General features: G+C 38.1%; 2 protein-coding genes and 1 long non-coding RNA gene across 3 annotated transcripts in view; 1 reads left to right on the top strand and 2 right to left on the bottom strand.

Moving 5' to 3' along the window:
• cep112 (centrosomal protein 112) overlaps positions 1 to 8,811 on the bottom strand; it is a 55,366-nt gene extending 46,555 nt beyond the window's left edge. The window contains exons 1-4 of the mRNA XM_057346357.1: positions 8,599 to 8,811; positions 8,285 to 8,391; positions 7,646 to 7,836; positions 7,340 to 7,473 (exon numbers count right to left, since the gene is read on the bottom strand). Of these exons, the coding sequence (XP_057202340.1) occupies positions 7,340 to 7,473; positions 7,646 to 7,836; positions 8,285 to 8,391; positions 8,599 to 8,621 (455 nt within the window). The 5' untranslated portion in view covers positions 8,622 to 8,811. The remainder of the gene's footprint in view (positions 1 to 7,339; positions 7,474 to 7,645; positions 7,837 to 8,284; positions 8,392 to 8,598) is intronic.
• LOC130562221 (uncharacterized) lies at positions 962 to 7,327 on the bottom strand. Its single transcript, XR_008963916.1, has 3 exons — positions 2,183 to 7,327; positions 1,752 to 1,788; positions 962 to 1,451 (listed from the first exon to the last, which is right to left on the bottom strand). It is a non-coding gene; the product is annotated as an uncharacterized LOC130562221 (long non-coding RNA).
• A 1,220-nt stretch (positions 8,812 to 10,031) lies between the features above and the next one.
• The window catches only part of prkcab (protein kinase C, alpha, b), a 288,207-nt gene continuing 273,140 nt past the window's right edge, over positions 10,032 to 25,098 (top strand). Inside the window, 2 exon segments of the mRNA XM_057345103.1 lie at positions 10,032 to 10,271; positions 11,002 to 11,033. Coding sequence (XP_057201086.1) covers positions 10,105 to 10,271; positions 11,002 to 11,033 — 199 coding nt within the window. The 5' untranslated portion in view covers positions 10,032 to 10,104.

The raw sequence follows: 25,098 nt of genomic DNA, 5'->3' as shown, positions 1-25,098 counted from the left end.
CAAGCACTGAACACACAAATCAAGGCTTTCACACAGATGCACTTCCTCTATCTGCTGAGCGTTCAAAATGGGACAGCTCTAATTTCAGAGGAACCAGTTTAATCTTCTGCTGTGAAGGGTCAATGGGCTCTTTGAATCAGGACCTGAAATTGCAGCACAACACAGGTCTGGTATTGTAAAGCGCTCGCTCATGTGACTAAACAAAAACATATGTCTTTCCTGGGTTCATTTTGTGTTGCTGAATGCTCAACTCAACTCAACTCAACTCATCTTTATTTATATAGCACCAATAAAAACAACAATTGTTGACCAAAGTGCTTGACAATCAGAAAAGAAAATAATAATAATAAAAAAAGAGTAGATACAACAACATAGATCCCAGCGCACATCACAACACACATCAGACCCCGGTAAAACCATTTAAATACAGTTAAAAGCCAAAGTAAAAAGGTAAGTTTTGAGTTTAGTTGTGAACTCCTTTACTGTGGAGGAGGTTCTGACAGTGACCGGTAGACTGTTCCAGAGTTTTGGAGCTGCAACAACTAATGCTCGATCGCCTCTCAATTTCCGTTTAGCACGGGGAATGTTCAAAAGTCTCTGGTTTGCAGACCTAAGAGACCGCTCAGGATTGAGACCACACTGTAAAAATTAAAGGTACTTCGAGGAACCATTTGGGGTTCTTCACATTGCCACACCAGCGGAACCCTCAGGGGAAACTCAAGGCACCGCTTAATGAAGGGCGATTCTCTGAGGAACCCCTCAAGGCTTCTTGGGGATCCCTTTTATTAAAATGGTCTGGAACCATCTTGGGTGCTTCAAGGCACCATTTCACAGTTTATATTTGCTATTCACAATATTTTAATAAGCAGAAATACTAAATCAAATACAACAGTTTATTGATAAACAACAATTTACATTGAATAAATATTTACAGAATGGTCAATATTGAACATTACCTTTCTAAATTCATGAAATCACATGTACAGTATAATTAATATTGTGTTGGTGATATTGTTATAAATTAAAAGTCTTTATCTTAACAAAACTAACCAAATAATTTGCCTTAATTTTAAATATACTGTACATACAGAAATATTTCAGGTACTTTGTACAAATGTACAATTGTAAAAAAGTCCAGCAAAAAAGTAGTCTCTCGTAGTAAGGCCTACACCCATGGTAAAGTTGTAATTTGCCAAATAGCAAATCCTTGCGAGCTCGAGAAACAATGCTGTTCTCTCCAAATGGGTTTCCTGCTATTACCAGGTGGTGTGAGGATCCATGTAGTCAAAGTAAAAATTATTTCTATAGTACATTTCACAATTTTGCATTGCTAAAGTAGATATGTATTTATGGCAAAAAGAGAACAGGAGCTGCGCCTGTTGGCCTTAGGTGTCCCAGGCAGTGCAAGGATGAGCATCAGGGGGGGCTGGGTCTGTTGGCCTTGGTTGCCCCTGCGAATAAGACATGGAGACCAAAAAGAGGGATTTAGATAACGTCTCATAAAACATTAAATTTAATCATTTAGCACATCACAAATTGCTATTGGTTTACAAATGTAACAATAAACAAAATATTACAATGCCTGGAAGTCACTGTTTTGGTCTATGGTTAAGGAGTGCAATAGGCTATTTATAGCAACAACTGTAATAATCCACTTTATTCAGATTTTCCATTGTCAATGAGTATTTTTACATGTGCAAATATAACAAATAACATAATAATGAATATATCATAATAAATATAATACTTACATTTTTTTTGCTGCTCAACTGGAAAATACTGAAAATTCTGAGTTAAAAGGATAAAAACAGAACTGAATGATAAAAATATTTAATTACAGACAATTTATGTAACATGGGTGGGAAAACCATTCAACAAAAACATCAATAAGTTAAAAAAGAGCTATACATTCACTAAAAGTGAACATAATAGCTAAAAGTGGCTAAAAGTCATTGTTTGTCATTTAACATTAACGTTATCCATTTAACGTTAGCCCCACAAGCTTCATCTTAACTTATATTCGTTAGCATCTCGGCTAAAACATGCGCTGCCTACACTGTGTAAATAAATGGTTTAAACAGCCAAAAAGCGGCCATACAATTAGACGTGTCAGAGTATACATTTATATAAATAGTATATAGTTAGTATATTTAAGTTATTTATATATTTTGACTTTACTTACATCCAATGGGACAGTCGAGAGGTTGTTGCAATCCGTTATTTTGAATTCCCGCCTGTCGCGCGAGCGGAACAACACCGGTGAACACTCGTGCCACTGATGTTTGATCGCAGACGGATCGGCGACATCAAAGCACAGTGAGAGCTATTTGTGAACTGACTGCTCTGTATGCTTTAGAGATGTTATTCTAAGTCCGTATGTTTTTTGTCATAAGGTGATCGGTCTGCGCAGAGCTGGAAAAAGTTAAACACACATACTAACGAAAGCGCCACATGGCACATAGCACATGCATTGACGCTGCGACATTGGGCCAACAGCGCCACAGTACTGTGGAGGGCGAGACTGCACAATAAACACAGAGCAGCTGAAGTTTGTTTGGATGGAAAGCACAACAACGTTTACATTGTCAAAAGATTTCAGTGACTTAGGATCTACTAATAGAATAAAAATGTTTATTTATAATATATTAATATAATTAATCATATAATACAAATAGTAAGAAATATAAAATAATCAAAAAGCTTGCTGAAATTTTTCTAAATAACATTTAGCCTTTTCTAATCATGTGCATGATTTTAAAATGTGTGTTCACTTAGCAGGGGCTAAAAACCAAACTTTGGACTATTCTTATTCTCATAAAACATCAAAATGATCAGACACTAAAAATCCCTATTTCATGCAGAATTTTTTGGGGTTCCTCATGTCTTGTACAAGAGAGATTCTCCAGGAACCACTTACAAGTTTACAGATCTTACAAGAACCATTTTTTAGAATTTGAGTTCCTTCAATAACCCGCAAAGCACTTTGAGGTCCCAGTGTAGTGAAAAGGTGACTCTAGAACTTCACAACTGAATATGGGGTTATTCAAGAATCTTCTAGGTTCCTGGAAGAACCACAAAGACTATAGATGGTTCCACCATAACCCTTTTATTGAGAAAAAGAGCTTTGGAGCACTTAAAATACAGTTTAAGGTTCTTTGAGTACACAACAGGATATTTGAGGCACTTTTTCTTTTTACTCTGCAAATAATAAATCGGAAAGATACACAGGAGCTAATCCATGCAAAGCTTTAAAAACCAACAGCAAATTTTTTTATTTTTTTATTGATTTTCTTTAAAATCAATTCTGTAACGAATTGGGAGCCAGTGCAAAGAAATTAATACCGGAGTAATATGTTCTCGCTTACATACCCCAGTAAGGAGCCTCGCGGCAGCATTTTGAACCATTTGAAGACGATTTAAAGAAGCTTGATTAATGCCAATATAGAGGGAGTTGCAGTAATCAAGCCTTGTTGAAATAAATGCATGAATTACCCTTTCCAAATCCTTATAGGAAAGAAATGGTTTCACTTTCGCTAAGATTCTCAGATGGAAAAAACTGGTTTTAATTACAGTACTAATCTCTTTTTCAAATTTGAGAGCACTACCGAAATAGACCCCCAAGTTCTTCACTACTGGTTTCACATTTGAGGACAGATTACCAAGGTTTAAGCCAGGGGAGCCAGCGATATCTGATGAATTGAAAACAATAATTTCAGTTTTACCTTCATTAAGGTGTAGATGATTTAGGGACATCCAGGTTTTAACTTCAGCTAAACAAGCCCACAGGGCATCCAAACCCTTGTTATTTGATTCCAGGGGGAGATACATTTGGGTATCATCTGCGTAACAATGAAAGGAAACACCATGTTTCCTAAAAATCGTTCCAAGAGGGAGCATGTACAAATTAAATAACATTGCTATTCACATTTTTCACATTTTAAACGACACGACAAGACAAAACAACATCCTCACACCAAAACTTTTACATCCTAATCCGAGACCAATAACAGCACTACTTCTGAAACTCAATTTGATTTGTTGGTGCCAAATATTACATCCTTATATCGGCCAAACTTGCCAACTATGTGTAAACGGGTCCATGGTTTGTTTCAACCTAATAAAAGTTAACTGAATTTTTTTTTTAACTGAATAGGCCTTGACATGTCACGTCACCTTTTGATAGTGCTTTATACCAATACAAAACCGTTTCAAAGAAACTTTAGAGTACATGAACAATTACTTCATTAAGTACTAAAAGTGCCTTTAAGGTGCCTTTTAACCCGATCATTTTTAACAGTAACTCAGTGCCAAAAGAACACTGAAATGGTTATGTTTAGTGCAGTTGTTTGCAAAGGAGGAAAAAGATTTCAACATTTTTTTCTTCAGACATTCCTCTTTAAAAGAAATGAAGAACATTTATTTTTTGACGACTGAAAATGTGTCCATTTTAACAGTTTTCTCATGAAGCCACATTTAGATCCTCATATCTCTAGTACTGAGTAATACAGGGCCTTAAAAATGTAGTTCCCAAAAGACAAGTTGGTCAAGTAAGAATCTAAAAGAACATACGGCCCAATCCCAATTCTATTTTCTACCCCTTCGCCTACCACTCGCCCCTTCCACTTGCCCCTTGAAACAAAGTGGCAAGGGGAAGGGTTACAAATGTTCTGCTAAGAAATGGGACACCACTACTACACTAGTATACGTCATCATACGTCGTTGCTAGCTCCTAACGTTACGTCAGAGGACATGCACCGATGCACCGGGTATATGACATAAAAATATATTTTCTAATATCGTGCAATCAGTGCTGTCCGCTAGCAAACCTTAGCGATTTTTTTTGCAAACGTTAAAAGAACATCACCGTAAATACAAACACAAGATTGAATGTAACATACATAAAATGAAAAATTGTCATAAAAATCCTTATTAATGGCAAAAATTATTTACATTTGGGTCTGCTTGCTCGAGTGAGCAGCCATGTTGGAAATTCGTTTGAAGTGAGGTCCCGAAAAAACTTCTTTGAAGGGCTATCTGGCCCTTCCCCTTCCCCTTACCCCTACCCCTCCAACCAAAAGAGAATTGAGACACCCCTACCCCTTCACGTGAACACGCCAAATGGAGGGGTAGGAGAAAGTGTAGGGGTAAGGGGTAGAATTGGGATTGGGCCTAAGGTATTTTCTAACGGTTCTAGAGTTACAGGCATGCAAAATTTGTTAAATGAATACAGAAAATGCCCTTTCTTCATTTTTGAGCTGTCACCATTGGCATAAAATGCATCAAGAATTGCTAAAATGAACAGATTTACAAACACATATGCCGACCTCTGTGTAAAAATAAAATTATGATGCTGGCATATTTCCCATGTCATTTACCCCCTCTAAGCATCGCGTTAACTTTAAAATCTTGCTTATTACCTATAAAGCCCTACATAGTTTAGCTCCTCAGTACTTGAGTGAACTCCTCTTGTATTACAGTCCTTCACGTGCATTATGCTCTCACGCGTCCTGTCAGTTGGTAATACATAGAATTTCAAAATCAAGTGCATGTAGATCCTTTTCCTATCTAGCGCCTAAAATTTGGAATAGTCTTCCCTGCACTGTCCGGGAGGCAGACACACTCTGTCAGTTTAAATCTAGACTAAAGACGCATCTTTTTAATCTTGCATACACTACACTTCCATAATATAAATCATCTGAGGGTTTAGGCTGCATTAGTTATATCAACCGGAACCAAAAACACAACTGATGTACTTGTTGCATCAAAGAGTGCAGAACAGTACTCTACTCTCAGCCAGTCTTGTCTCATTGTTCCAAGGTTACCACAGCGAGCAGGATGCAGTTCATGCCCAGACCTGATGGTAGAGCGGAGAATGGGAAACGGCACCTGACAAAAGCTGAGATGATAGAGCTGCATAAAGAAGGACGCGGTCACTTGACACGTCTTCACCACAAAATTTCAAATGCTATTAGATTATTAATGATAATCTTAAAACTATAATTTACCTTATTAGTAAGTTTATTTATTTTTATTTAGCCTTGTTGTGCAAGCACTGTGGAGTTTGTGCAGAGGCAGCAGCTTTTGCCAGAGGGGAACTGGAATCCCCTGGTTGGGCCTGGGTTCTCCTGAGGTTTTTTTTCTCGATTAGAGTTTTGGGTTCCTCGCCACCATTTGCATACTGTTCTTTTGCACATTTTGCCTGGCCGGGGGGCTGCTTTAGAATTTTGAAGTTTTACTTAATTAATATTGCATATAGGAATTTATAGTCTGTTATATTTGACCTGTGCTTCTCTCTCCTTTATCTTAAATGTTTGCTCTCACTGTGTGTGCATACTTGTTTGTGTATGTGTGTGCGTGCGTGCGCATCCATATGTGCGTGTCTATGTTTGTTAGTACGTGTGCATATTGTGTGTGTGGAGTGATTTGTATGTGGGTATGTCTGTCTTCTGTGTTTTCACCTTTTTCTTGTTTTTACAGGTACAACTTTAATTGTTTTGCTTATAGTCAATATGTCTCATGTACAGCTGCTTTGTAACAATGAAAATTGTTAAAAGCGCTATATAAATAGAGTTGAGTTGAGTTAATATGGCTCCAAATTTAGAGTGAAAATTGTCATTTTTACCTCCCTCTATACAAATTAATTTATTACTTAATTACTATTAGGTGGCATTTCTTTTTTTTTTTACAATACACTTGACAATAATTTGAGTATTCAGTTCGAATCACAGTTCAGATGTTGATGAATCAACTATCAAGCGGCTCTGCAAAGAACCGAGGTGGTGTCATCATCCACCTCAATGGAGTATGCACACAGAGCGATGATGTCCTTCCCCTAAAATCTCTGCCAGCTATGTTACATCTGGCGCCATAGAGAAGAATGGCGTTTCGCTTCAGGATGGACATAGGATTACAAACAACAATGTGAGCCTAATTATTCAAACACTTCGCCATACATCGACAACTAAAAGGGAGAAGCACTTCAGGCTATCCGTTTCAAGGTACATCAACAAATATGAAGAAAAGCAAAGTGAACTTTTGCACTCACTGGCATTAATCAAAATATGTCACATACAGAAGTGCCCCCCAAAAGGGAAAAAAAGGTTTGAACTCTACACCGAAGATAAACTGTCCCAATGCTAGGAGGTATCTAGCTGAAAGTCCCCATAAAACATGGAACAGTTTTTGTACATCATAATACCACCACATATTTTTTAACCAAAAATTTTATTTAGTTTTTATTTTATTTTTTCACTTGGAAATTAATAAATCATCCATGACTATCATTTTACATAAATTTATATCACATCTAAATAATACAAGAGTGGCTCCAGAGTCCTACCTTTGTGCGTTTGAGAGTGGGGAGGTGGACCACGTTTTCTCTGCCTGACCCAACTCACCAGACACCCAGTCGGGCAGTGCTGCAGAGCTCTGATCTAGTGACCAATTTACCAATGGCTCATCAAAGTAGATGGACTATAAAAATGAAAAAACACTGAATGATCAACACTGATTTTAGTTCTCAAAACCAAAAGGACTGATTTATAGTATTGTGTTCCTGTTTCAGCAGGTGAAGTATTGACTGAAAATGAAAAGGCCAGTCAATTTAACGATTAAAGCTACAGAGACAGTTCTACACAAGATTTACCATGTATGTGGGCAGAGTCTTAAGGCTGCCAGGTTCAGGTTTTTGTGCGAAGGGGCCTTCCAAAACTCCTTTTCTCAACATGCGCAGAAGGAGGCAGCCATACATGTTCCGGTTTTTCCTTCCGGTCAGTCCAGAGCCACAGGCCACAGGGTCACAAAGCTTCTTAATCCACAGAGCACATCGCTGGCGCTCTGATGGGTAATGTGTGTTTTGTAATAGTTTTCCATCAAGTTATTATAGTTTACTAAAACTAAAGCAAAACTATGAAAACATTTCTATTAACTTCAATGGAAATTATTCAACTTGAATTTAATTAAACTTATTTAGTAGCAAAAAATTAAATAATAAAATGTTAAAAGCACACATCAACATAGCTAAAAATTAAACTTAAATTAACATGAAAACTAAAAATATATAAATAAAAGCTCATTCAAAATAATATTAACACTACAATAAAACTGAAAACAAAACTATAATAACTCTTGATTTTTATACTTATATACCTACTTATCGCAGGACTGAAGAAAATACTTTGCTGCTTATTACTGTGAAGCTGCTTTGAAACTATCTGTATTGTATAAATAATGCTGACTTGATGTAAACTCTATAGTGGCAGATCGTATATATAAACACACACACCCGTCTTGTGTTGCAGTTTGAGTACATATGGCTTCATATCAACAAGGTAATGATCAAACTCCGAGTCCAGAGTCCCTGAAGAGTCATCTTTATCATTCATGATGCCCCTAAAAAATAGACGTCGTCTTTAATTAGAATATGAATGTAATTCTTCTGTATTTAATGATGATTATAACACGCACATTTAACACAGCCTGCAACATAGTGACAAGCTACGAATTGATCGTATAAATAAATAACTATTAAGTTCCGTGGTTAACGTTAATTTCTTACTATTTAAATACTATTGTTATTTTATCTGTTTGTTAGCTCACCAGGTAACGTTAGCAGAAATCATTCACAGATTTTGTGAAACACTCCTTAAGTTTTTAGCACGATGGGTTTATTTACGGCACACATGTAATAGCATCTGTCTAAAATAATTACTTACTGAGCACTATAGTTAAGATAATTTATGAATAATAAATTGTTGTTGTCTGAAGCTGAGATTGTTTGCTCCTTTCACTTGTTGCCACTTTAAGCTCCCTAACGTTTTCAAATCAACATACTGTGAAGTCATGTATAATACGACAGTGGATTTTTTAAAATAAAAGTCCGTCACCCAGATGAGCGCCAATGCTTTCGTAATACGAATGTGAAAGTTATGATTTTATATGTGATACAAGTTAAAACGATTTTAACCAAAAAGGTTAAATGGTTCATACATGCCAAGTTGTCACGCGTTATATTTGTATACATGTAAACGACATTTTTGCCTAAACAATAGTTTGATAATTTGCACTTTACCTTAAATTCTGTTGCTGTTTCAGAATAAGATTTTGTTTTTATGTTTATCAGTATATTATTGGTTATTTATTAAAAATCTATAATATTTCTAACATGTTAACTACATACCTGCCATACAAAATATAACACCTGGTTGCTTTTCATTTGAACATTTGAAGTGCGTCTGACGACTCTTATGTCAATAGCTAAAGTGAACTAATATAGTTTGACTTCACTCAGTTTCACACAAGCGTTTCCGTTTCCTAGCAACAATGTATTGGGCAAATTCTAAAAGGCGTTTTTGTGTACAGTTGATGGCTATGTATTCAGTATTCTCCTGTATTTTATGTAAAAAACAAGTTTTTAGGTAACTTTTATATTAAATGTTATGTTAACTTTACAATTATTAAACAACATAAGTCAAAAGCTACATAAAAGTTCACTTTATCGCCTTAAACTAGATAACTGTGACAATCTTCAATAATTAATTCTAAATATATTCAATAATCCAATAATTACTAATGCAATTGTCTTGCCTAAAACAGCAATACTTTTCCTGCTATGGCAGTCAATGATGTCACAGTAATGTCACTTTATTCTGTGATCATTTGCTCACCCTCGAGTTGTTCCAAATGATAATCTGTATCAATTTCTTTGTTCTGCAAAACACAAAGGATAATTGGAAGAGTGTCAGTAACCAAACAGGTCTCATCCCCTATTGACTCCCATAGTATTTACTTTCCCTACTATGGCAGTAAAATATTTTATTAAAACATTTATACAGATTTGGAACAACTCGGGGGTGAGTAAATGAAGACAGAATTTACATTTTTGAACGATCCCTTTGACGTTTCGCATTTGGAACAAAAATTTCAGGGGTATTCTCATTTCTCCACGCGATGGTGCTGTCCACCCGTGTAAGTTGTAAACGATGGAGCGTGACGTCAAAGCGAGTGAGAGAGGCTCGCTGTAAATAGGAGAGACGCATGTGAACGCGTCCAGCAGTAGACGCGTCTAGCAGCGCAGGAGACACACACCTGAGGAATAGCGGCGCGATGGCCGATCATCTGATACAGATCGATGACTCTTCTGCCGGAGTGATTCGATTCGCGCGGAAGGGAGCTCTGCGACAGAAGAATGTGCACGAGGTGAAAAACCACAAATTTACTGCGCGATTCTTCAAGCAGCCCACATTCTGCAGCCACTGCACCGACTTCATCTGGTGAGAAACTTTCACAAAGAACACTTACTGTCACTAACTGTCCTCAACTAGTCTTATAAAATGAGATACATACAAACTCTATATCAGTTTTTTTATTTAGTCATGAATACAAATAATATTGCAAACGTTTTTTTATTAAATTTGTTATAGTAATTCTTTTTAGATATATTTTTAAATAGTATTCCGACATGGTGTAATGTTGACATAATATTAGGACATTGTTGCCGGACAATAGCCTAATAAAAAAAGTGAAATGAAATGAATTTAATTCTCTTTATTAAATCTCTTTTATTTGTTCAATGTGTTGAATTTACGGTAACAACAATATTAGAATAAAGAAAATAGCCCATGTCTCTTACAGATCATACTGACGATAATTCTGAGCCGCAAAATCACCTTTAGATGATAATTTCATGACTTCAACTGATGTCATCATTAATCTAAATATGTATTTGCTGAAAGGGTGTTTGATATTTTTCAGGGCATTTTAATGTTTAAATCCCTTTTGATGCCTTTTTTAATACGTTTCGACCTTTTAGCATCATTAGGGTGAAACTGTATTTCTGCCTGTTTATTTTACATAATTCAGTTTTCAAAATGAAAGAATCTCTTTTTTTCCCATGTTGAGATTGTGTTGTTTTAAAGGATTGAATATCATCAAATGATGTTTTGTGTCTTTTTCACTAATACACTATTTTGCTGTCTTTCTCTGTCTAATGCAACTCTGCAGGGGTTTTGGAAAACAAGGCTTCCAGTGCCAAGGTACCTTGTGTGTGTGTGCGTGTGTGTGTGCGTGCGTGCGTGCGTGCGTGCGCGTGCGTGTAATAAACCAGACATGTGTGGGAACGGTAAACCCTATGGGTATGGGGACAAAATGTCCCCACAAAGATGGCAATATCCAAAATCCTTGTCCTTGTGGGGACATTTTTTTGTCCCCATGAGGAAACAAGCTTATAAATCATACAGAATTAACTTTTTTGAAAATCTAAAAGAGCAGACAGTTGTGTGTGACTTTTAGGGTTAGGGAATATGATATACAGTTTGTACAGTATAAAAACCATTGCATCTATGGAATGTCCCCATAAAACATGGAAACCCAACGTGTGTGTGTGTGCGTGCGTGCGCGTGCGTGCGTGCGTGCCTGTGCTGTGCGTGCGTGTGTGTGGGTGCGTGTGTGTGTGTGTGTGTGTGTGTGTGTGTGGGAGGATGTGGTTAAGTGTTGATGATTCTGTGCTTTGATGAATCTGTTCATTTATTGAGTTTTACCAGGGATGTCCTGCTCTGCTACTTTACAGCACGACAGTTGAGAAGGTTCAGTACTGTTGTACATTTGATCATTGTGTCAGTAAATGAACACATTACCTGGATAATGTGGAAAGTGCCTGGCCTGCCAGAGCTCTGGTGCTTTTGTGTGCTTTGACAAATCTGTTTAATTCTACACTGGCTTTTGATAAATCACAGGTCTGGTTTCCAGTAAGAAAGGAACAAAGTATAAAGATAAACATGACGTTTCCTGAGCTACTGCTCTGCTTCATTTGCCCTCAGACTCCTTTAACACAAAGTTTGTGTTGTTGTTTTATCTCTTGTCCTGTTAGGTCTTTATAAAATCCAAGTTTCTCATTCATTGTGGTGCTGAGATTATTCGAAGATTATTCATTTTCAATGTCTGTTGAATGGTTGTTGTGGAAGTCATTTTCCATGTTCTGTAGCTGATCCAACCGTCATTGTCATGCACAATGAAGTTATCAAATATATAATATAGATATATATAAGTTCATTTGAGCTCTTGATTTGGTCCAGATTTGGTCTATTTCATGGATAAAAGATGGAAATCCTCTACATTTTGATGTGGAACTCCATCTGCCCTGGAAATTCACTCCCTGCACTCCTTGCCTTTACATTCCCCCATTTCCAGCCCTGATTTGGTCGACAAGAATGATGTTGTTATCAGTGTAATAATAATATTAGCACCTCACTTTGTAGTTTGTCTGTTTCATGTTATTCTCAGTTTTGACCTGGAAAGATCAAAATCTCCACTTAAAAACTTTAAAAATCTCTATATCTAACAGACATTTATGATGGAACTATTCTAGTTATACAGCGGTACAAGGTGTGCACAGTTATACAGCAAAGTGATACAGAAGAGGAAGAAATAAAAAAAAGAAATAGATAGAAAAATACGAACCATCTGTCCTTGAAATTCTAAAATGTAAACATGAAGAGTTTGGTTCCAAAGTGAGATAACTCTCATTTTTTTATTATGTTATCATATTTTTTATTGTGTTTTATTGTGTTAGTAGCTGTATTTTTTTAGTTGTTATGGCTTAAATCAAAACAAACCAACTGCAGTTTGATTGATATTAATTGGAATGCACAATAAAAAAGCAGAGTTATCTCATTTTGGAACCAAACTCTTCACATATGTCGTCTTTACACAGCAAAGGCGGCACAGATACCGAGTCTGAAGCGGCCAACCACGAAAATGAGTATTTACACTGAGCGTTAATGCAGCTCTAAAGCAGCATAAATGCATTTACACAGGAATTAAAATAATGCGAAATAATGCTGAACATAACCACAAAAACACAGAGCGTTAATGCAGCTCTAAAGCGGCATAAATGCATTTACACAGGAATTAAAATAATGCGAAATAATGCTGAACATAACCACAAAAGCACAGGTCTAACAATATGCTGATGAAATAATATCTTAAATTAAACAATATAAACTCAATATATATATATACTGACACTAATAATAACAATGCATACTTTAGGATAAAAGCAATAATAGGCTATAAATGCAACATTTTAAATGATTTTCCTAGCTAACAAACACTCTCGGGCACCTCACCGCATATTGAAAGACGCCAAAAGTTGTTTTAAAGAGCCAAGTCACTGTCGACCAGGTAAATGAACAGTTCCTATGTTACAGCAAATGTTGCCAGATCGTTTTCGTGTATGAAATACTGTCCTCAATGAGATGTGTCTGGAAATATAAACGACAAAATCCTGCATTTCAATCCTAGCCCGACAAGACCCAAATAATTTACGCTCCTAGGGCCGGGCATCTGTGCACAAGCGCTACTGTCCTCACTTTACGATCTGGACCGAAGCACACTTACATTATTATGATGCGACTGTTTTGAGGTAAACGGTAAGAAAAGCACAAACTCTCTCATCACAACACAATGTTAAGTTTGTGATTTATTAAGTGTTCGACTTCATGCATGTGTTGCGGAGACCCATCTGCTTAAGTAACACGAGAGCTTTTCAAATAACTCTGCGACACTGCATAATGTCCGACAAACCTAATATTTGAAGCAGTTTGAGACGCACAGTAAAACATGTCTGCATGTGATCGTGTCACACGTACCGGAAGTTTTTTTCCACGAAGGAGAGGAGCTTAAGGAGGAATTTAAACAATGTCATGAGTTCAAATAAAAAAATCTGCATGCCGGGCCTGAGTCACAAACAATCATACTCCAAACATTTTTGTAAATTAACTTTAAAAAGAAACGAAATAAATGTAATTTGCCATTAAAAACTAATCTAAACTATTTTAATGGCTGAAAACGGTCTCAAAATTTACATCCTGCATTCAAACTGTGCCACAGCCTGCCTGAGTAAACAAAAATACTCCAAACATTTTTCCTCATTAAATCATTTTATGAAAAAATGAAACGAAAAATTTGTTTGAATTATTTAAAAAACCTGTGTTGTTATTATTAGCCTAAAACAAATGTGGCTGTGTGTTTTTGGCTTTATCTTCACTCTCTCACTTTCTGCTGACATGACAATGACGTAGTTTAGAGAGGCTTTAATGCGCCTTCATTTACACTAAACCTGAGCCGCATCAGAGATACTAGGGTCTGAGGAGGGTCAGAGGCGGCATATTTTAGATCGGCTTTCGTGCGGCATTGCGTCTTTACACAGAAATTTAATCCGCCACAGAGACGCCTTAACTCGCCTGTGTAAAGACGCCTATATACATACAATTTAACTCGACTCAACTCAACTTTATTTATATAGCACTTTTTTACAATTTTCATTGTTACAAAGCAGCTGTACATGAGACATATTGACTATAAGCAAAACAATTAAAGTTGTACCTGTAAAAACAAGAAAAAGGTGAAAACACAGAAGACAGACATACCCACATACAAAACACTCCACACACACAATATGCACACGTACTAACACACATAGACATAGACACACACACACGGACGCGCACGCAGACACACACACGTACACAGACAAGTACACACGTACACAGACACAGTAGCACACACACAGACACACACACACACACACACACACACACAACACACACACACACACACACACACACACACAACACACACACACACACAATATGCACACGTACTAACACACAAGACACAGACACACACCACCACCACCACCACGCACACGTGAAAGCACACATTTAAGATAAAGGAAGAAACACAGGTCAAATATTAAACAGACTATAAATTCCTAATGCAATATTAATTAAGTAAAACTTAAAATTCTAAAGTCTCTACGCCCGGGGCCATATAAATGAATCATTTGACATGATTTAATGATCTTTATTTTTATTTTATCAGTATTGTGCTTTCTCTGGCAATTGAATGCTGACCTTGGCGACAGTCTCTGGCAGTTGAGCTGGAGGACATTCTGAGCATAGACATGTATTTCTGTCTCAAGCTCATGTACCTTTTATAAACCACACACTAGCCACCACCATTTTTGTTTCAAAAGACTTTGCCCAAAGTCAAGATCAAAACTTATTTAATTTTTTATGGCATTGGTATGTATAGACTTGCATATTGTTGCTTTTGGCAGAAAACCTCCTATGTCCAAATTTGGTCAATTTCATATTTTTTCACAAATCGATGCTATTGGTCAGTCCCCATGTGGGTCTGTTATTTTTACAAATTATTAACCAATCTAAAGTGTTGAAAATAGCTTGAGAGCAAATCTCTTAACTCCATTGGACACTTCAACTGTCTGAGAAGTCTCGTAATTCCACCTCTTCTTCACTCCGCGGGAGCTTCTCGGCATTACGTCTCCTGATTGAAAGTTTTTTTAGACAATAACGAGTGAAAATAGTTAGGTTAGATACATTTGAGTAGGCTTGTTTTGTTAAAAATCGATAGCTGTAATGCTTCGGTGCAGAAGGAAGCCCATGAGCCACGAAGGTAAATTTGCGAGCAGATTCGGCTAATTTCCGCCTATTAGACAGCCTAGTCAGCTCATCGTTTTTTGTATTACATCACTTATAGTTCTTAAACCTTTAAAATAGAGTTTAGGAAATTGTATGTAACCACAGTCGTTAGCTTTGGTTAACAATTGAAGCCTTTTCTCTTGTCAAGAGGCTCAACGCGACCGCCGACTTTATTTGCGTGCAGATTAATTTCCGCCTATATTAGACAGCCTGTTTAACGTTTTATTTTGGTATTACATCACTCATAGCTCTAACGTTTAAAATAGAGTTTAGGAAGATGTATGTAACCACAATCATTAGCTTTCATTAGCTTTTAAAGCCTCGTCTCTTGTCAAAAGGCTCAACGCGACCGCAGACTTTGATGAACACTGCTGGCAGAAGTGACGTCTGTGTCCGTACCATTCTTATCAATGACAGCGTAATCTCGTATCTCCCTGCTCCCAAGTCATAAACCTGGTATCTCCGATTAAACATGGTTTTGGGGAAATGTTGTGTTAATGTTGGTACACAACAGTATATGATAGCAATATAAGGTATAATATGAACTTTAACGATACAATGTTTAATAACTCAAAAAATATGCAGTTTTTTTAACTTCCTGAAAAATAATGGTTTTGGAGATACGAGGATTCCGTCCGACAGCGACGATATGATTTGAAGCCAGTTTTATATCAGCATCTACTGTACTAGGGAGTGCAGAAAGCTTGTAATAGGTTTGAATAGGTTGCTACAAAACAAATTCCAAGCACGTCACATAGAAGAGATAGAAAAGGAGATAATCAGAAGATACATAATGTTTAATACATACTGTAATCCTGCAGCAGGATTGTAAACCAAAGCGCAAGAGGGACGCAATGGACCAACCAACACAACAAAATGTTTCTTTGGTTATCATGGTTGTGGATTGGGAGGGCAAAACCTAGCATTGTCACAGCAACTCACAGAAAGACAGAGCAGATCGGTACTGCACATGGTCATGAAATATAATGCCTCATTTTTTGGTAACACATTAACAAAAATTAATACATTTGTTCATTGTTAGTTCTTGTTAGGTGCCTTTACTAATGTTAACAAACCTTGCTTTAGTCCTGTTGTTCCATTCTGTCACCACTGTTATTTTATATTTAGCTAATAAAAATGCCTCCAAAAAGCTATAGCTTGAGAATCCTTAACTTTCAGGCATCTAAATCCATTCATGTTTGGTAATCTGTGTTGGTATCACTGCATTTATTATACTGTACACATCTTTTCATTTTGCCTTTTGGTTACTGCTGAACAGTTGGCAGACTCAGATAGTCACAGATGGCAGGTATACATGTTTGGGTATCCTCCTGTAAACAGAACATTTGCCATGAAACATGAGCTTGTCTTTAGGGATGTGTGTGTTGACTACATTTGTAAAGACCTGTGTAGTACTGGGCCAGTACAGGCTTTATGCATGTATGCAAACACAGACGTGAATGCTTGATCAACACATGTGGTCCCGTTGGACATACTTCAAATGCCTGTACCTTTAAACGGATGTTGTTATTCAGGTAGCTTGCTATTGCGACATTCCTAGGTTAATTTTCTTTAATTTGCTCCACTGGCTGTTTATTGTTGGCTGCCTGAATAATAACACATCTGCTTTAACTCCATCCTTTCATTGAGTACTTGTTTGGTATGTTCAAAAGGACTGCACACTTTAGTGCCAGCCATTCAGATATGTGTACTTGCGTGAAGTAAGCTTTTGGCCTAAAGTTCACACCATAACGATTCAGTTTTAAAGATTGTTCTAAATTAAGCAGAATAGCGGAGTCCCAACCTCAGCTATACTGTATCACTAACAAAACAGAGAAACAATGCCATCGGGCTCACTTTTATATGTTTCAGCTGCCCAACATTAAAACATTGTTTGTCTCTTGCTGATATTCTTGTCGTATGGTCTAGGGTACCTTGAGACTAATTTGTGACCTTGGAACATAAAACCAGTCATAAGGGTCAATTTTTTCGAAATTGAGATGTATACATCATCTGAAAGCTGAATAAATAAGCTTTCCAATGATGCATGGTTTGTTTGGATAGGAAATTCTAAGCTTTACATGGATACCAGCAGCGGGCAAAGTTTGTAGTAGAGGTGTGCATTGGGATTGGGATCCCGCACAAATCTTGCGGGTAGCCACGGTTTTACCTTTGCTGCGGTCGGGAATGGGTGCTCAAAAAATATAGCGTTTGATCCGTGGGCACATGACGTCAAAAAATAGTCGAGGCGCATTTCTTAACCGAGCAGTGCAGTCACTTCTAGGACGCATCAGAGACGTGCGGCTGTGGGCTGTTATAAATGTAGGAGTAATGGAGTAATAGTGTCGCGAGAACGACACCCTGTGGTTTTGGGGGATCACGAGAGGAGAAACAGCTCTGTTGGAGCAGGGACTGCAGAGAGATTGTAGCACGTATTAATCAGCTAATGCTGAACATTCACACCAGGAATGTTCCATAAAACAAATGTTATGAGCATCAGAGTTTCTCGACAATGTCCTGATCATTAATGGTGATCGTGATTGACAGAACGAGATTAGAACCCACGAGAATAGTGTCCGGTAAGAGCTGTTGCACACACACATAAAACCTGCGTGTTACATAAACAAAAGCATTGAGCGCTTTTCCACCATCACGCCGAATCGTTCTAAGCACAGTCTGAAACGGTTACAGTTATGTTTCCACGTGAGCCTGGTTCGACACGACACGATTACAAACTGTTCTCGGCTCGGAATTTTCAGCACGGTTCTATAACCATGCTGAATCGTGCTAATGAATGCACGCACAGCCGTTATAGCTCAGTCTCTTGTGTTACCGAAGCAGCGTGTGACGCGTTTGTCAACATTTACGTACCGACTGGCATGGATCGGCACGGAGTGGAACGATTAAGCAACGAGAACGATTCGGCCCGATGGTGGAAAAGGGCTCATTGATTAGAGTAGCCTTGATCAGTTCCGGTGGCCGCGTCAGATAGTGATGGGTCGTTCTTGAACGATTCGTTCATTTTGAACGAATCTTTAATGTGACTCGGGAAGAACGAGTCGTCTTAAACCTGGCTCAGATTACAGGATTCTCAGCCAGATTTTACCCCGATTTCCCCTCCCGAGAATCTTTGAAAAAATCGGGTCCAGAACCTCGATCGGGTCGAGGTTCGGCCCAGATTATCACGTAATGTGAGGCGTTCACAGATCGAATCTTACACCTCCCGATCTGCTCCGAGAGAAATCGGGGCCGCCCCGATCATATCAAACATGTTTGATATTTAGGATTTTAAATCGGGGTGATGACGTTGGTACTTTCGCAACAACCAATGAGAGGCACATCTGCAAGGTGACGGAGGTGACTGACAGACCTTTAAAAATGTCAACCGCGAAAGCTCCTGCAAGGGTACGTTGGACAGCCGAGATGGAGGAACAACTTGTGGCAACAACATGATTGTCTATATAATGTATCCTCCAAAACATACCACAACCGCACAGATAAGGAAAAGAGCTGGGGAGAAGTCGCGTCGGTTTTAAATGTACCGGGTAAGTTAACTGCTAACGCGCAGCTTGTAGTTTCGTTCAACAGACTGTTATTTGGCTATAGGCATCATATAACATGCGTTTATGTGTTTGTTTTTATGCTGTATAGCTTATAATCACATTGGCATTCAACTTTATTCTCGGCAGCGACAATTTTTTTCTTCCGTTATTTATTAACATTAAATTTAAGCGGCTCGCCCAAAGCACAGTCATAACTTCAGCCCTAGCAAAAAGCATTATAGCACCCCCTGCTCAAAATACGTTCCAGCGGCTTTGGATAGACAGACAGAGAATCGTTCAGAGAGCGACAAAGACGTTACACAACCGTTGCCAGGTGAGATCACGTGAAATTAACTTTGCGATGTCCCTTTGTTTACTTCTGTTTCCCGGTGAGATGACGTAAGAGGCGTCCTCTGGTATGATAATCTTAATATTATCCTGTAGTTTGGGTGTCTTAGAATGTCTTTTAATGTGCAATTATAAAATAAAAAACTTCCAATAAAACTTTCTAAATTTAAATTTTTGCACTTGCTACCTTTAGTCTTATTTATAAACACAACTTTACCCCCCCAAAGTTTTCTTATCTGGACATTTCACATTCATAAATGCAAGTTTACAAAGGGCAAACCTATTTTTGTAGTGCTTGAAAAAGAGATTCAAATGTACAGCATATACAGTATGTGATGTCAACATCTAAAAATAGTAAATCCATTAAAACGGTTACTATTAGCTCCTTTTACAAAACTGGATTGTAACGTCCTATGGATATGTAAAATATGTGTAGTATATATTTAGTTGTACACTGATGAGTGTGAGCTTGTTTAAGAATTTAAATAAAATAATCTGTCAAGATTCTTTTTATGTGTGTGCCACAACCAGATTTTTAATCTTTCAGGATTTTAAAACTCCTGTAGTCAGAGCCAGGTTTAAGATTTTAAATAAGAGAATCTGTCAAGATTCTCCTTATGTGTGTGCTGCAACCAGAATTTATAATCTGTCAGGATTTTAAAACTCCTGTAGTCTGAGCCAGGCTTTAGGGAGTGATTCGTTCAGTCGCGCATGCGCATTGCGCAACATTCTATGGGTCCTGTACTGGAATTCAAGAAGAACGAACGATTCAAACCCGAAGACTCGAGAGGTGAACTAATCAATTCTCTTTCCGGCTCTGACTGCATTGGTTTAGCTTACGACGCTGTCACGTGATGAACGAATGAGTCAAACCCGAAGACTCAGGAGGTGAACTAATCAATTCTCTTTCCGGCTCTGACTGCATTGGTTTAGCTTACGACGCTGTCACGTGATGAACGAAAGAGTCAAACCCGAAGACTCAAGAGGTGAACTAATCAATTCTCTTTCCGGCTCTGACTGCATTGGTTTAGCTTACGACGCTGTCACGTGATGAACGAAGGAGTCAAACCCGAGGACTTGTCAGATAAGAGGTGTGGTGAGCTAATCATAGACTAAAGACCCAGGTAAACAATGAATTAATCTTTTCTGTTTCTTATAGCATTATAGTTTTGTATTGTTTGTAATGTGATCAACGTTTGCATAAGTAGTAGATGTGTTAGGAAAGTAACATGTAACATTTTAATTATATTTTGCTAAAATGAACGAAATGAACGATATGACTCGAAAAAAGATTCATTCATTTTGCTGAACGAGACTCAAAGATCCGAGTCAGTAAAATGATCCGAACTTCCCATCACTAGCGTCAGAGTCATAACGCGCCACTCGTGCAGTGTAATGAATGAGGGTTACAGTAGCCTAATGGAGTCATTGGCCGCGTCCGAAATCACCTACTATATAGTATGGAAGTGTGAGTATGAGTATGATGAGTATGAAAAATGAGTATGAGTCATGAATAGTATGTCCGAAACCTCAGTATGCAAAAAACAGTAGGCGAGAAAAATGGTCTACTACTTCCGCCGAGATTCGTGAGTGTGGATCGAATGGACACTTATCTATCCCATGATGCCACGGGGGCTGAGCAACGGTCAAATTTCAAAAGTAAATCAAATAAATATAAAGGAAAACTTTAAGGCGGACGTCCGTTTTCAATGTAAGTGCCAATAAATGAATTTCTCGTGACTAAATTATGTTTTTATAAACGCTCACGTGTAGGATTAACGTGTGTGTTAATACGTCATAGGTCAAAGAGCATACGGGTCACATGACCATAAAACATGGCGGACGCAGTATGTCCGACATACTATACCCACTCATACTTTATAGAACGTGCTGTTTTAACATCTGTTAGGTAGGTACTTATTCAAATTCAGTACGTACTGTCGCAGTATGCGATTTCGGACGCAGCCCTAATGTTGTGCGCAAAATGTTTGTAGGTGTGTTTCCGGCCATTTTTGTTCACGATTTTGCTACTTAAACACACAAAAATAAAGTTGTTATATATTTATGGTAGGAACTTTACAAAACATATTCATAGTTCATAATCTTTACTTAAGGTCCTAATGATTTTTTATAAAATCGATAATTTTGAACCATACAGTGTATTGCTGACTATTGCTACAAATATACCCATGCTACTTATGACTGGTTTTGTGGTCCAGGGTCACATATAGATTCAAACTTGAATAGTATAATTACAACGTGTTTTTAAAGTCCCTTTGCATTTGCTAATTTTATCACTTAAACCTCATCTTTGAGCTTAAAAATAGCATGTAAAAGTTTTTCCTATGATGATAATTTCTTCATGCTGTAAAATCACCTGAATGTAACTGTGCACCCTTACCATATTATATGTAGATTCATGAATGTGCAAATTAGTCCTGCCTCCACTCAATCGCACTAACTCGGACCATAAATATGAATAAAACGTTAGATCGTGAGCCCAGAGTTGAAAAATGCTCAATTTGGGGCAGAACGCTCAGCTCATATGCGCCTGCAGCGGCCGTTCTCAGCCAAGCTCCTGACTTTTTTAGCTGCATAAAAACGCCTCGGTGGACACAGCCCCATAAGTGCTGATGCACGTGGTCAAATGTGTTGATGTGATTGGTTACAGGATTATGATGTTATATACCGGGGCAGTTTCAAACTGCATTTTTTAAATGCAACACCATTAACGCAACATCCATTTTTCTGTCATCATTGAAATAGCGTAACATTATATAATCACGCTCTTATTCATATAAAGGCCTTTAAACTACTTTGGCGCGAATGGTTGTATTGACACATCCAGTATAGATTGACAGCTTCTAGCTGTGGAACATGGCTCAACGTGACAGCGGTCCCGTCTGGTGTACACATGGGAATCTGTCAAACAGCGTACCAGTATTAAAGGGGTCATATGACACGGCTAAAACGAGTATTGTCATTTGTTTTAGATGTAATGCGTCATGTGTCATGGTTCTGCCCCATCTTGTCTTGCTTTTCTTGATCTTGTGGCAGAGCCATGGCAGAACCTCTTGTTTCATGTGGAGAGAGGCGTTTTGGCCCTTTTGGCTTCCCATACTCTCTCCAGGTCTCGTCATTGTTCCTGCCCTCTTGTTCCCTCCTTAGTGCTCGTTGTTAGTTCATGCCCCGCACCTGTTACCTCTTGATTTATCCCCTTTATAATGCCCTTGTGTTTTCTGTCCCGTGCTGGTTCATTGTGTGTATGTCACTCATTGCTTGTGGTGAGTTCAGGTCTTGTCAGTGTAGTCTAGTCTTTTGTAGTTATGTCATATGTTATCTTTAGTCTTGTTAGGTTTAGTTAGTCCGTGTTCCTGTTACCTGTCATGTTATACCCTTGTCTGTTATTTTACCCCCACGTGGGTCTTTGTTTTGTAATCTTATTATTAAAAGTCTGTTAACCCCTTACCTGCTGTCTGCGCCTGGTCCTCTCTCCGTGTCTCACCTCCCCGTCCCGTGACAGCAATGTGTATACACGATTTAAGGTTCAAAAACACTGTATTTTACACATACCGTGCATGTTTGTATCTCCTCTTTGCCCCGCCTCTCTGAGACGTGCAGATTTTTTACAAACCTCATGGCTCTGAAAAGCGAAGTGTGCTATGATTGGCAGTTAACCAGTGCGTAGTGATTGGTCGAATACTGCAAGCGTGTGACGGAAATGTAACGCTTCTTACCATATTTGGAGCATCAGGTCCCAAAGCAATTTTACTGACAGGTACGCCCACCTTACTTGCGTATACATTTGGGCGGTCTTAGTCAAATCATACCACCACCTGATGTAGATTTGTGGGGGTGTGGTTACACGAGGCGTTTCAGGCAGGTCTGGGTGAGCATTCTTGCATCTTTTGTTCCGACACTTTAATTTTTGCAATTTTACATGTCTAATATATGCATGGGCAACTTATAACACACCAAAGACACAGAAAAACACGTACTCGCGCAATATGACCCCTTTAATTTCTCTTTCATGCTTTCCTGTGGCTCAGTGGAGCATGGCGCTAGCAACACCAAGGTCATGAGTTCGATCCCAGGGGATTGCACATAGTCAGAAACAAATACAGTATATAGTACATTGCAATGTAAGTCACTTTGGATAAAAGCATCTGCCAAATGCATAAATGTAAATGAATGAACAAAAACACACAAGATTATGCTAGAAAGCACATTTTGTCTAGTATTTTCACAAGCACAGTCTTCAACAAGTTAAATAAAGTCTTAAATGAATGCAAAGAGTAGTGAAAATAGGATGCGCATCTTATGCGTGCATTTACACGCATACATTTGTGCATAGCCTACGCAGACCCACTGTCCTCTTGGGTCCAAACTCCTCCCGTCTTTGAAGGATTTTGCGGACCCAAAAGTGTTTCTCTTGTGAAGTGTAACGCAAAAGCAGGACATTTGTCTTTTGTGACTTTGAAACTGCAGCACGCAATCTTAAAAAAATAATCATAATATCCAAATGAAATCATCAATTGATGTGTTATTGTTTTTGCTGTGAACAGGTCTATAGAAGTTTGAAATGATTTGGAAGGCCTTAATCGTCTCAAATACGTGCATGTTAGGGAGATGTGTAATGCTGTGTAACAATAGCTACGTTTACATGCAACCAAATAATCCACTTGTAATCGGATTGATGGCTCAATCGGACTGAAAAGCCTTCATATAAACACCTTCATCAATCCAATTGAGGTTGATATGATTGAAATTGCGATCGGATTGAAAGGGGTGGTGTAGACAGAAAGCAATATCCGATCAGGAGTGCAGTGCTGCGTATGTCTTATACATCTTATGTTTATGTCAAATATTTAAAAAAAAAACACGAAACTCAGCATAAGAGCCTGTTTTATCTCTTCAGAGGCACGAGCATAATTAAAGGAATGGGGACACGCGCTGTATGTTCTGCCGGGCTCGTGTGTGTTCTTTTATAATATTACATAAAGCAAAGAGAGAACATAGTATTATTTGACAACTTCGTTTTTATTCCAAATGTGAAAATATGGACTATATTGACATCACACATCCATCCAAAGACGAAGTTTGAAGTGAGGTGTTCACACAAGGCGCTTGCGCAGTGTTGCCAGGTCCCGCTACGTTTAAAGTACAAGGAAGATCGGGAGGTTTTAAACGGTTCTCGTGGTTGTTTCTTTCCCGCGGGTTAAAAGCGAAATATGTTGTTCATCAGATGTTGATATTTGGGCTATGCGAGGTCATTTGAGCTAGTTTTTGAATCGTTTTGAATAGCCATTGGACTGGATTTGTGACATGAATCTGGCAACCCTAGCTGTGGAATATATCTTGGAATATACTGTATTTCATGTACATGTAAACAAGTTTTTGAATCGTATTGCAACATTTAGGGGACATGTAAACAGCACTGAAATGATCAGATTGAATTCATTCGGATTGACAAAAATGGGTGCATGTAAACATAGCCAATCAAAGCCCTTTTGATACCCAACCAAGTGCTCTAGACTTACTGTTGGGAGAAATGATGTCTGCTTACCTGTGTTATTGATAACATTTTATAATGGCTAATGCAGGAAGACCTTCAGCACTCCAAATCCGTGAGGCACCTTCAACAAAACACTGAGAAGCATCCAGCCAGTCAGGTATAGCTGATGAGATCAAATAAACGTTTCAGTTAG

This window comes from Triplophysa rosa, linkage group LG11 (genome assembly GCF_024868665.1).
Source record: "Triplophysa rosa linkage group LG11, Trosa_1v2, whole genome shotgun sequence".
NCBI lineage: Eukaryota > Metazoa > Chordata > Actinopteri > Cypriniformes > Nemacheilidae > Triplophysa > Triplophysa rosa.
The sequence above is the reverse complement of the archived record's forward strand: the minus strand, read 5'-3'. Positions and strand labels throughout refer to the sequence as shown.